Source organism: Hyperoodon ampullatus (assembly GCF_949752795.1).
Source record: "Hyperoodon ampullatus genome assembly, chromosome: 19".
NCBI lineage: Eukaryota > Metazoa > Chordata > Mammalia > Artiodactyla > Ziphiidae > Hyperoodon > Hyperoodon ampullatus.
The window spans coordinates 30772717-30785548 of NC_136932.1; the positions used below are offsets into that span (position 1 = coordinate 30772717).

Below are 12832 nucleotides of genomic sequence, written 5' to 3' on the forward strand. Positions count from 1 at the left end.
ATCGGGGTCTGTCCTCAAGCTACAGGGTAATTTCAAAGCAACCACAGAAGAGCATGGCCAGAAGACTTGGTCGTCAGGTAACTTCAGAACACGAATTCCAGATGATCCAAAGATGAGGAAAACATCCACTCCACCCCAAAAGGCATTCCCAGAGCCCTAACTTAAAACCAGATTACTAACAATGACTACAGATCAGAACATAACCTGAAAATTCACAAAACTCACATATGCATGCTCTACCTGGAAAACCCTTGCTGAACTTCAGAAGAGAAAGGTTCAACCTCAAGAGAGGGTATGACATTGCAGCTAAGATATCCCAGGTGGAGCTGGCCTGACATGTTTCCCTGTAAATTTTGAGATCAGCATCCACGAGAGGCATGAGATGCACACCTTCCTCACGTTCTTCTCTCCCAGGGGTGCGCGAAGGTAGGGGACTAACCGTCACAAGTCTCCCACTGCCCTCTTCAGGGTTGGAGCAATTCAAATAGCTTGCGGGATGGTGCCAAGAACTACACCAGGCCTGCATCCCACACAGAGGGCAAAGTTCAGCCCCAACAGCTTCCATTCCTTACTAGGAAACAGCTTCACACCGGCAGCTTGGAAACGGGAGGACAGCCTGAGAATGCCACCAGAGCCCTGTGTCTGAGCTGCACGGCACGGACGGACATCACCACATCCCAGGAGGCCCACCCAGACACAGCGCCCCAGGACGGGCTCAGCTGCGAGGTTCCACGGCCGCAGGGCTGCGGACGGTGGACATGAGGTGCGACTTGTAGGTCTTGCTCAGGCCCGTCATCCAGAACTTGAGCAGCTTCACGTTGTCCTCCTCAGACGCCCCAAGGACACTCAGGAGCCGCTGTGTGTCCTCCCTGGGCCGACTGTCCACCTTGGTGAACTTAAAGAGGACCTTCACTTTGCTGTAGAAAACCAAAACCAAACACTCAGCTCCGGCAGAACCGTCAGAGAGTTCTGGTCCTGGGGCCTGAACGGCTTCCAGACCAGCAATGGCTCAGCAGGCAGAGCGGGAACTGAAACGGGAGAGACAGCACGGCAGAGCGGCAGTGCGTGCCTGCACCCAGGCTCTCCCATTTCCCCACCGGTGCTAACGCTGGTGCAGCCAAACAGGGAGATTAAAAAGACAAATGTCCCTCCCATTCATAAAAGGGACAGGTGGCTCCTAAGCTCCACTGTACCGTCTGAAATCAGAACAATGTTTGACTAATTAAATTTGACAGAAAATTACTAAGAAGGCGGGAGGAAATACAGTAACTTGCTTAATAAGGAGGGAACATCTGCTACCTGACCTTCCAATTCTTAAGTTAACTAAGCATCAAAAATAACTGCCTCCCTTGGAAAGCACAGAGCAGTGTGAGGCTCAGGGGTGCGGGCTCACCTGCGCCAGGTCGCCCAGCCAGGTCAGCACGTGGTGGAGCCCTGCACCTCTCCTCCACACCCCCTCCTGCAGCGGCCACGGCCTCACCTCTGTCTCTGGCAACGGCTCCTGCTTCTCCTGCTGCCGGCAGCCCAGCCCTCCCCTGAAAGCACAGACTCTAGGGGCCGAGGTGGCACCTGCTTACTTCATCCACTCCTCCTTGAGGCAGACGAGGCACTGGTCGACCACGTCCACCGACAGATTCTGGTTGGTCAAAGCCGCTTCCACTTTACTCAGGATGGTGGGGCCAGCTGGGGACAAGCGGGGCACGGCGGGTGGGTCAGCACGGGCAGGGCAGGGGCAGCCTCAGCTCTCCCCCCAGCCCGCTCGCTGGGGAGAGAGCAGCCCTGCTCAGCGGCACCCACCTCGGTCTGCGACTACAGCACTCCCACTGGTCACCACGAACTCGTGCTTGCTGAGGGACTGCTCGTCCTCACGCCCGGCCGGGTGAAGGCTGGAGCGGGCGGCCGTGTGCACTTCCACCACCACAGCAAACTCTGCGGCGACACAAGACACGCTGCCCGTCAAGTGCTCTTCACCCCGGGACAAAGCCCCTCATTTGCGGCTCCCAATCATCTCAGATCATCTGGAGAAAACTCCAGCCTCCTGAGCTGAACACTCTGGCACTTAAAATCTTCGGTAGCTTGTGAATAGAGTTAAGGGTTCACTTTTGAGTCAGTTAAACTAACAATGCACTGTATTATATTACTACAAATCACTGCGTATACCTCCATTGGTCTAATACTAAACAGCCCTGGGAGAGTGGTCCCGCTACAACACAACCCATTTTACACATGGGAAGACAGACTCAGAGAAGCTAAGTGACTTGCACAAGATCGCATGGCTAGTGGTGGTAACAATATCAAGCCTATCTCTGAGATGAGAGCCTGTGTTCTGAACGCTGCCTCTTGGACTCATGGCCCAGCTGGTTGCTGAGAGAGTGACAGCTCTGTGACCAACCTTCCCACCGCTCTCACGGATGTGCCTGGAGGAGGCCTAGACGTGCCAAATGCAGGGATGTGCACCCACAAAGGGATGTGCTGATCCTGACCCCCCCAAACCAAGAATGAGGGATGCTGATCAGCCTCCTGGCTCTCTGTCTAGAGCAGTAAGCTTGTCAGTCCTGAGGGCGGAGGTGGGCAGAGCAAAGGCCACTGAGCTGATGAGCATCAGGGACGGATTTAAGGCAGATAAACACAGGAGAACAGAAAGAGGAAGGAAGACCACAGGCGGAGGGTTCAGTCCAGTGGGCCTCCTGAGCCACCTCAGGGCCCCAGGACTGGGACCCGCCCCACAGAGAGCCACACCCCAGCAAGCGGCCCAGCCCAACCCTCACCCATCTTCAAGACAGACACTAGAAGCCAATGCCATAGGGAAAGCTGGTCCTGCAACGTGGATCTTCCCGCCTGCGGCCGGCAGGCATCGTCCTCAAACCCACAGCTGAGGTCCAGTCACGTGGTTTCACTTCTGAGCCCTGACGTGCAGGGGCTCAGCCCAGACCGACGCGGCACGCACCTGAGGCCAGCACATGGGGAGGGATCTGCACGTGGGGGCCAAGCCCCAGGAAGTTGCAGCGGTAGGCCTCCTCGTACTGGCTGCTGTAAGGGATGACGCGCACACAGCCCACGGGCAGCATGGTCTGAAGGACAGAACAACCCAGAACTGAGTGCTGCCCCGCCCGAGTCCCTCACCCACACCCCACGAGCCCCCTGCAGCTCGGTCCAGAGCCCTCTCATCCCGGCCTGCTCTGCAGGGTTAACTCTTCCATCATTCTCTGACTTCTCAGATGTTTGTCTCTTCCCTCACCCACCAAAGGGATTCTAAGTTGTCTGAGAAATTGTTTCATCCTGTGCCTTCATGGGCCCAGGCAGAGGGCTGGCACGCACACACGCTCAGAGCCGGACCTGGGCCTTGGCACCCCCTACACCTGTGGGACGGAGACAGCACGCCACATGTGCACTCCGGCCGGCCCATCGATCAGGCTCTGTGCAGGGGACCACGGGGGGACCCAGGCCCGCCTCTGTGGCACAGGTGGCTTCTCAAAGGGATGCGGGGCTTGGGGAAGGGCGGATGAGAGAGTGATCAGTCTGTCAGAACAGCATAGACTCCTTGCTCGAAATGAAAGCCAAAAACGACTACCTTTTTTTTTCTTTCATTTTTTTTTGGCTGCGCTGCGCAGCCTGTAGGATCTTAGTTCCCTGACCAGGGATAGAACCTGGGCCCTCGGCAGTGAAAGCACAGATGAATACCATTTTTAACAGTGGAGAAAAACACACAGATCTTAGATTCAGGAATGAACCTCTGCAACGAGTCTCTGACACATCTTAACAGATTTTTTAAAAACCCACTAGGCCAGTACCATCCTGCCACAAAACACAAAGGAAAGAAGATCCTCTCACCCGAAGAACTTCAAAGGCTGAATGGACAAGGTCTGCATCTCTACTTTTCCAGATCACCTGGTTCCCCATGAGGACGTGCCAGGCCAGTGTGCGGAAAGATGGGGCACCCAGGACCTGAAAAACACGGTGCACTGCTTTCCGTCCAGAGGAAGTTATTTGTGTGTTCGTCTAGAAACTTTCTCTGTAGAGTGAAGGAAGACGGGCAGGAGAGAGGAAGTCACCTATCTTCTCGGGGAGGCTGGGTGACTTGCCCGAAACCAGGAGGAGGGATGGCCCCATGCTCACACCTGAAGGTCCGACCCCAGAGCTCTTGTACACTTCAAGATCTTTTCCCCAATTCTATTTTTAAAGATTTGAAGCTGATAAAGTATTAGCTCTTTGCAACATGTACGCTCTCTCTACACCCTTAACTTTGGCCTAACCACTCGAAAGAGAGCCAGGGTTGTGAGTCTTCAGCACCAAGGAAGAGCTCGGTCTCGATGCCGGAAGCCCAGGGCTGCCCCGCTGGGCGGATCCATGTCCGGAGCCCCAGCCTCTAACCATGTCCTCTGGGGCTGTGAGTCTCTCAATCTAGGGGCTGTGATTTCCTCATCTGTCCTGTTTTTATCCTGCTTTAATCAGCTCTAATTAACTCCATGGCACTGACGTTTCAGAAGAGCTCAGCCTGTTGTCTTAGGGCTTGTGAACATGGCCAGAAAACAAGAGGAGGCTGTGGCACTGCCTTTCACCAACCCTACCAGCCCCCGAGGACTCCACCTTCGGTGGGATTCAAGATCCTCTCCAACTGTAATCCACATTAGCTGTAACCTACTGTAATCAACAAGGACTGTGGCCAAATCAAGGACGATTTAAATGAATGATTTTCACCCCAAAGCCCCACAGAACACCTGCCGGTAAACCAGGCTTTACTTCATTTTCCAAAATAAAAATAACTGTTTTCTGACAGAATTCATGCTCAATGTAAAAGTAAGCAGAGAGAGGGTCTACGAAAGGCCAGCCTGCTTTGTGATCTAGCAGTCACTCCCGCTGCCCTCCCGTGTGGCGAGCTGCGCCCCCCACTACCCCCGCGGTGCAGGCTCCTGCGGCTCCTAGCGAACAACCGGCCCTTGCTCGGATGCAACTCCTAGGGTCGCACGTTCAGGTTGTTTCCAGTTCTTTGTAAGAAAGGCCACTGTTTTCAATTTGCAAAGCATCTACGCTGTGTGCAAACCAACAGTGCTGTTCAATTCCTTTAGAAGGTTCCAGAATGAAAAGATTAGAGAACCATGAGAAGCCAACTGTTGGGCCTTTCTTTAGAGAAAGCCCCTCCATCCTCACCGAGCCTGGGCCTAAGACACCCCAGATGCCCCCTGTCATCTACAGCCACCCACCAAGAAGGTTCTTGGTCACTCCTGAACACAAGAGACCCAAAGGACAAGGTGTGCTGGATGGAGATGAGCCGGAAGGAGAGGACGGGGCTCTTCTCCTGAGTTTCTGGTCCGGGCTCTACCCCTCTACCGCCTACCTGCCTCATGTGCCGAAGGGATTTAAAGACAGAGAGCTTTCGGGGCTGCCAGTTTCCACAGTCTGAGAGCAAGGACGAATCCGTTGGGCACTTGGTCAGCTCCCGTCCCTCGGCCCCCTCCGGCAAGACAGGGGCTTTCTCCTCCTCTTCAGCCTCAGAGTTGCCCCAGCTTTCTGATTCCTCTTCCAAGTCTGCAAGACAGACAACAAATTCAGTTACGAAATGTGCATCCCTAGATTCCTTCGTTCTCTGGATGCGAGTCTTTGCACACGACCACTTCAGCCCAAGGCATCTCATGGTTAAACCAGTCAGAAGGCTACTGATTTCTGGTTCGGACCAGCTGTCTACTCTACCTGCTGCCACTGGAGTCCTGGGGTGGGCCAGGAGCGTTCAGTCTGCTATGTTCTGTCCACTGCCGGTTGGAAAAGTCAAGTCAACGATAAGGACGCTAACAGTGTGTGGGCGCTCCCCTGAAGATGTCCACACGTTCTGTCCTTTAATCCTCTCGCCTGCCCTGGGTCAGTACTGTTCTCCCCGTCTTACAGAAAGGACTATCTGCTATCTCAATGCATCATCACGACAACCCCAGGAATGCAGCCTCCTCACTGCACAGCTCGAGTGAAGGGGCCTTGCTGTGCACACAGAACACACACATCTTGGAGCCCGGAGCTGAAGGCAGGTCTGTACAAGCTGCAGTGTGTGCTCTGAACCCCATGCTCATCTTGTGACCAAAATACAATCCAAGACATGACAGTGAGCACTGCATGCCTGCACTTCTCTCTCTCCTGACACACTCGGCTCTCCATGCAAATAAGTCTCACCAGCAGACTGCCCGTGCCACCTTCACTAACCTAGACACCTGTAATCGCTATGATAAATGGTTCCGGGCCGACCGTACCGTGAGGGTGCGGAAGTGGACCGCGCTTCCGTCTTCTCTGAGCGAGCCCTGCCTTGATGAACCCGCCCGCCCTCCCCTTCGCAGGGAAGCCTGCTCAGGTGCAGGTCACCGGATGACAGGAAGAAGCTCGAAACAGCTCCAGCTTCTTACGGTCAATCATTTGCAAAAAGAAGCACGTTGTAACAGAGGACACACAAGACGCATCATGAGTCTCGTTCACCCCACCCCACATTTGAGATCCTGGACCTACGTCACTGAAAATCCAATCATCTCCAAAAGAAAAGCAGACTCCCAGACTCCCCTGGGCAGTTACTTAGAACACCCAGATGTGGAGATCTGATTGCAAACCTAGGGAGGGCGGCCCAGTTACCAGGAGGCTTGGGAACCACCACGCTGATGAAAACCTCGGGTCCAACTGAAGGACAACATTTTACTGCTGACGAGCAGAGAGCAGGTCCCCATCCAGACAGGTCGAGTAAGTGCTTCTTGTACAACAGGGACACAAAAGCCTCACTCGACCCACCTCTCCAGAGCGACAGCCCCTGGGGTGGTCTTTCCCAACCTGCCTGGACAGACTCTTACACGTGACTGTCAAGGAAGATGAGGCAGGAAATCACAATAAAACCACGAAAAGCAAAGGGCCAGCTTTTGCAGACGCTGCTTCTGGGGTCCGCTCCATCAGCTCTCTCTGCTGGGATGGAGGAGAGGGGAGCCGAGCGTGGAACGACCCCAGGCCTCCGCCGGCAGAGGCTCCCGGCACGAGCACCTCCCAGCTCACCTGCAAGCTGCTCCATCTGGACCAAGGTGTCCTCAGTGGGCGCGCCTTCCAGGAGCTTCTCAGTCAGCCGGCTGCCGCACGCCTTCAGGAGCCTGGGAAACAAAGTGCCACCTATGCAGTGTTCTCGCCAAAAGGAAAACTAGACCCGAAGCCAATCAACCGTCTTGAGCTAATGACTGGTTAACAGAAAACATGGGCATAAAAGAACGAGTTGAGTACCACCACGAGGATTCGATCAGACAGAGGGGTTCCTACAGAACGCACAGCCCAGGCCTCCAACAAAAGGCAGGGAGGCTGGGGCAGAGGTGCACGAGGCGCTGCTCTAGACTAAGAGGCCTGGCACGATCCGCGCCCTGTGGGGTGGAGCGCTGGTCCCAATGCCAGAGTCGACTCTGAGGCAAAGCAGGAAAAGTGAACGTGGACTGGGCTGGATGATGCTAAGCAATGAGTCCATTTTGTTGGATGTGATAATGGGTTTATGGTTGAAGTGATACAACTAAGATTTGCTTTAAAAAACATTCCAGAAAAAAAAAAAAGTGAAGGACAGATGAAAAAGCAGTAAAATGTCGCTAACTGCTGAAGTAGGAGGGTGTGCAGTTCCTTGTAGTATTATACCTTGGGTCTGTCTGAAAATTTCCCAAATTAAAATAATTTCTAAAAGACAAGAGGAACTGTCTGTCGGGTGGGGGTGACAAATATTTTCCTCTTTAGTTTGCAGGTTCTCAAGAGCTGCACTCAAGGATTTACATGTGAGGAACGTCACCCACACCAGGACCTGATTTAGGTGATGCTGCACAGGAATGAGAATCTGGGGGGTCTTTGGAAGGAACGTATCCTGCAGTGGGAGGAACAGAGACAACCTGTGGCCGGAGGACAGGCTGTGGTGGATTCTAAGTGTGTCCACAAATCTGTCGATACTCCTCCCTTCCAAAGGCGGAGCCCGGCCCTCCCCTCCTGCCTAGGCTGGGCTACTTCTAACAAGACCAGGTGCAGGCAGGGCCTGTGTGCCGCTAAGGCTGGGTCGTGAGAGCCAGCAGAGCCCACCTCACTCTCCCCGGATCACCCGCACCCACGGCCAGACCAACCTGCCAGCCCTGAGGGAGCCCAGCCTTCCCACGACAGCAGCTCCGCCTGAGAACCAGAGCCAGAACGGCCCAGCTCAGCCCCCCTCTGAGTCCTGACTCACAAGTGCTGTGCGAGACAAGCATTCACTGCTGCTCACAAAAAGGGAGAGACCACTGGTCTTGGTCTAGGAACTTCACCTTAAAATTATCGCTGGGAAGTGAGCTCCGCCTTAACGAGACTTCCATGTGCTCAGGGGCGAGAAGGACTAAACCCAGCTCAGGACTCACGCGTCAGAGCACAGACCTGTCAGCAGCTGTCCCCCGCAACCTGTGTCCCCCCCAACCTGGGCACAGTCCGGCCAACACCCCAGCAGCCACGAGAAGACCAAGTCTGGTTACCAGGCGAAGGAGGTGTGCAGGCACGCCCACAAGCTGTCATCGTTTGTCAAGGACGTCAGCGAGCGGGCAGCGTTGCCGTTCCTTTGGTGCAGGAACGGTGTGAAAGCAGTGTTCATCCTCTGGGCACGCTGTGGGCACCCAAACTGCTCCGCCTCGAACACCTGATGCACAGGGGAAGGGGAAAGACCCTTAATGACAAAACCAGCCAGCAGCCCAGGCCCCAGTCTGCTCTCTGGGCCAAGAGCAAAGGAGGGCCCCAGGTCTCATCCGAAAGAGAACAGCTTTGTCCCCCAGCTGGATCAGAAGCCACCTGAGAAGAGGCTCAGTTAGGAGTCTCTCCTGCAGCCTCCCCGACACCGACTCATCGGCACGTGACGGGGCTCAGGGGGCATCTGCGCTTTCCAGGCACCCCCGTTTCCAGGCACGGGGGGCTTCCGCTGCTCAGACCCCGGTGTGGGCGGGACATGTGACCACTTCCTGCAAGGAGGGGAGAGGAGCCAGGCCTCCAGCCCCACCTATGCACCCCAGCAGGCAACTGAGCAGCAATGCCACTCCAGCCTGACCACAGCAAGCAGACCTCTGCTTGCCTGTGATGGACGCAGAACATAAACAAGCTGCTGGGGTTTAAGCACTGTTTGCTACCAGCGCACCACTGGCCTATCCTGGGCCACCCCAGAGATGCAGGGCCGTCGCTGGAGATGCATGGTAGGTGTGGGTCTGTCACACCATTAGTGGACAGGCTGCTGAAATGATGGTCAGAGGAAGCAGAGACAGCAGGGATCAAACCAGGCATCTGACTGCAGTAGAGCCAGAGCCAAAAGAGAAGCAGGACAGTGACAGACTTGAGAGAGACACTGAAGCCAGCAGGACCGGCTGACCCCGGGCTGATCGCCGCGACTCCAACTCCACGGCGGCCAGGGGACCCCCAGTCAGGAACGCTGCACTGCTCCTGGCCCCTCACACAGAGCCCTCCCTCCCCGCCACCCATTGCCCTGCCTCGGGGCCACCTTGAGCGCCTTGCCCTGGAGCTCGTCGATGATCCCACGGATCTTGCCCAGCAGGAAGGGCCAGGAGTTGATGAGGTAGATGCGGTCCATCATGATGGCGATGATGCTGTACCAGCGCTGGAAGCCCCGGGCCAGGCTGTCCTTGATGAAGAACGTGTGGCTGAACACAAAGCCGTGCTGCTCGTCCCCAAAAAAGATGGGGCCCTCGCGGCCGGGGCACACCTGGGACACAAGGACAGCCGCTCCAGGACACCGCCCTCTGCACGCTGCAGCAGTCAAACTCTCCTGCTCACTTTTCTTTCTGCGCTAATTAATCAGCATCAATTACAGGGAGAGCGGAAAGGACACGGATGAGAAAGGAAAACTCTGCTTTCATCTCTCCTGTGACCGAACTTCCTAAAGAGAACGTTCGTTACCATGAAACCCAAGGACCAATAGAGTAGGTTCGTTAATTTTTCTTACCTTGAGTCATAAATGACTCGTATACAAGTATTACATCTACCCCAGGCTCAGCTTTGCCAACATCACCCACCTGGAATATACCAGAGAACTGGCAAGTCAAAACAGCCACTGCAGAGTCCACGTAATAAAAAATCTGCATCTGTTACGTGTAGGAGAGAACCTGGGTCTCCCTCACACACAACCCCACCAGACACGATCAGCTGCCCACCAGCAGGGACACAGACAGGCGGGCACATGGCAGCAATGAGTGAGGACCATCAAGTGGGGCAGTGACAGGAAGCGTGAGCGACTAGACTGTGGACTCTCTGTAACAAAGACACAGAAGCTAAGACACCTTGACAACGGCAACCACTTGTCTTAGAAACACAGACTCAGGCGTCAGTGGGCTCAGAGAGCACGCGATGAGCACTGAGGCTCTGACGTGACAGAGACGACAAGAAGGTGACATCTGACGGGAGCCACACACCTGCAAACACTTCACACCTTAGCAACACGTCCACGAAGAATGAATAATGAAAGCCTGGTGCTTAAAATGGTAAGTTAGCAACGAACCAGGGTGCAACGTGACTCACTCTGGGACCTGCCCAGCCGTCTCCGGGCTGCCGTCTGCCCTCCTTCCCATAACCGACACGGAGCTTGCTCAGGGCGTGCTGGTGTGCACGTGAGCGACTCTCGCAGAGGTCCCGGGTCACGGGTGCTCACCTCACAGCTCAGGCTCCGCACACAGGCCTGGCGGACGATGCTGAAGAGCTGGGGGTGGTTGGGGTGCTGGTGACTGACGTACTTGATCGAGGTCTCCTTGTCATGGCTGATGTACCCGGGATGCCCTGCAGCAAGTGACCGGCAGCCCTGCCCACGAGAAAGAAAAGAAAACCAGTTAGCCAGCAACATGCTTGCTGACTCTTATGCAAATCTCAAGCAGAAAATTCAATCTGTTTCGCATAAAAACAACCGGCTCCGGGGCTTCCCTGGTGGCGCAGTGGTTGAGAGTCTGCCTGCCGATGCAAGGGACACGGGTTCGTGCCTCGGTCCAGGAGGATCCCACATGCCACGGAGCGGCTGGGCCCGTGAGCCATGGCCGCTGAGCCTGCGCGTCCGGAGCCTGTGCTCCACAACGGGAGAGGCCACAACAGTGAGAGGCCCGCGTACCGCACAAAAAAAAAAAAAAAAAAAAAAACCGGCTCCTAGAGTTATACTTGACTGAGGATTTCTGTGTTTCCCGAGTAGGAAAGTCAGGATGCACACATCACAAAGGTCGTCAGAGGGCATCGAATCTACTGAGCACGGAGATCACTGGACCTCCTCTACTGGCACTTACGCAGCAGGGACCCCGAAGAGCTCTGTACCCATCACCTCACCTAATCCAAGGAGCAAACCTGTGAGACAGTTACCGGGAGAATCCCCACCTCACAGGTGGCAAAACTAAGGCCCGGAGCCTCCGTCCTCGATCCGGGCACAACCACTTGGCAGGGACCTCGTGCCAAGGGAGGCTGCCACACTCTGGCACTGGCGTGGCTGCCTGAGAACACATGCTCAGACCCCCTGCCATGGGGAAGGGACTGGACCGGCGGCACTGGCTGCTGCCCCCTGAAGCCACTGTCATGTTGGCGCCAAGGCTGTGCGCCCCAGCGGCAGCCCCCAACCTGGGACTGCGCACAGAGGCCCCGGAGCCAGCCCCTCCCTGGGCGATGCAGGACGCCTCCCAAGGCCGTTCCAGCTCAAGGACCCGCCCCCAAGGCCCCCACCGCCCAGGCCTCCTTCCTGCCGGCCTCTCCATCACAGGCAGCGGCCGTTCACAGCGGAGGGCCCTCCCCACCTCTGCTCCCCGCCCTCGAACCCTCACAATCAATCAGTCAAGCTCGAGCTCACCAACTGCTTCTCAGTGGAACCAAGCTAACACGGCTGCATTTCTGTCCACCCTGTAGTGACAGGTCCAACGCCACCCTGATTTCCAGTCCCGACCCAGGGCTCCACGTGAAGAAGCGGCATGGTGCGGGGACCTAACCTCCATCCCCCAGAGCTCACGAAGCGGGCAGGGTGCCCACGAGGAGGACGCCAGACTGACGGGACGGGAGCCGAGAAGGCAGCGCATGGACACGAGTGAGCGAGGCGAGGCTGGAAGGGCAGGCCCCATGGTGGTGGCCAGCGTTGGCTGGCCCAGAGTGGTTTGAAAAAGCTAAAGCTGGGACGAAGGGAAAGGACCAGAGGGAAGGAAAGCAGCAAGCGCACACCACATGGCCCACGCCCGTGAGGTCACGTCCAAGGCATGCGGCCTCCTGTCCACCCCCAGGAGGTCAAGCCCGAGCCCCGGCGGAGAAGAAATGCCCCCAACGCCCCAGGAGACACTGGCCTCGCACATGTCCGACTTCTTGGGTCCCGGGCTGCTGGACTCCGCGCTGGCCCCTTCTGCCGGGCTGTGGGCACGGATGCGGCTGCTCATCTGGATGCCGCCCTCATCCTCCTCAGCGTGCTCGCCCCGGCCGGGGCCGTCCCCACTCCCCGCCCCTTGCGGAAGCGGGGCGTGCAGGACCTCCGTGCAGAAGAGCGTGCGGGGGCCGTGGAGCTCGCAGAAGTGACAGAGCGCGACAATGGCATTCATGGTGCCCTGGAGACTGTGCCAGGCCTGCTGGGGAGAGGAGGGAAATGCCATGAGCTGGCCCCAGAACCTGCCGGCTCCGGAGCCCAGCAACCTCTGCTGTCCTCAACGGGCTTCTGTCCAGCAGAGGCAGGTCACCCAGCCAGGCAGCACTGCCCAGCACCCACTCTGGGCCAGCACTGCATCGGCTATAGGGGACACAAAGCAGACACCGTCCCTGCCCACAAGGAGTTAGGACAAAGAGGAGGGGAAACATGACACGGGATCACACAGAAACCCTTCAGTCAGGACCG

The 12832-nt window shown here is 56.4% G+C and overlaps 1 protein-coding gene across 1 annotated transcript; it reads right to left on the bottom strand.

Annotated features, from left to right (window-relative positions):
• Positions 1 to 715: 715 nt before the first annotated feature.
• On the bottom strand, positions 716 to 12548 carry FLCN (folliculin; the record flags this gene model as incomplete). The annotated part of the gene is made up of 11 exons (XM_079725650.1): positions 12294 to 12548; positions 10646 to 10792; positions 9482 to 9703; positions 8475 to 8635; positions 7012 to 7103; positions 5336 to 5526; positions 3832 to 3945; positions 2948 to 3071; positions 1798 to 1929; positions 1578 to 1683; positions 716 to 917 (listed from the first exon to the last, which is right to left on the bottom strand). Exons 1-11 carry the CDS (start codon positions 12540 to 12542, stop codon positions 716 to 718), a joined length of 1740 nt encoding a protein of 579 aa, XP_079581776.1. The 5' UTR covers positions 12543 to 12548.
• Positions 12549 to 12832: the final 284 nt, after the last annotated feature.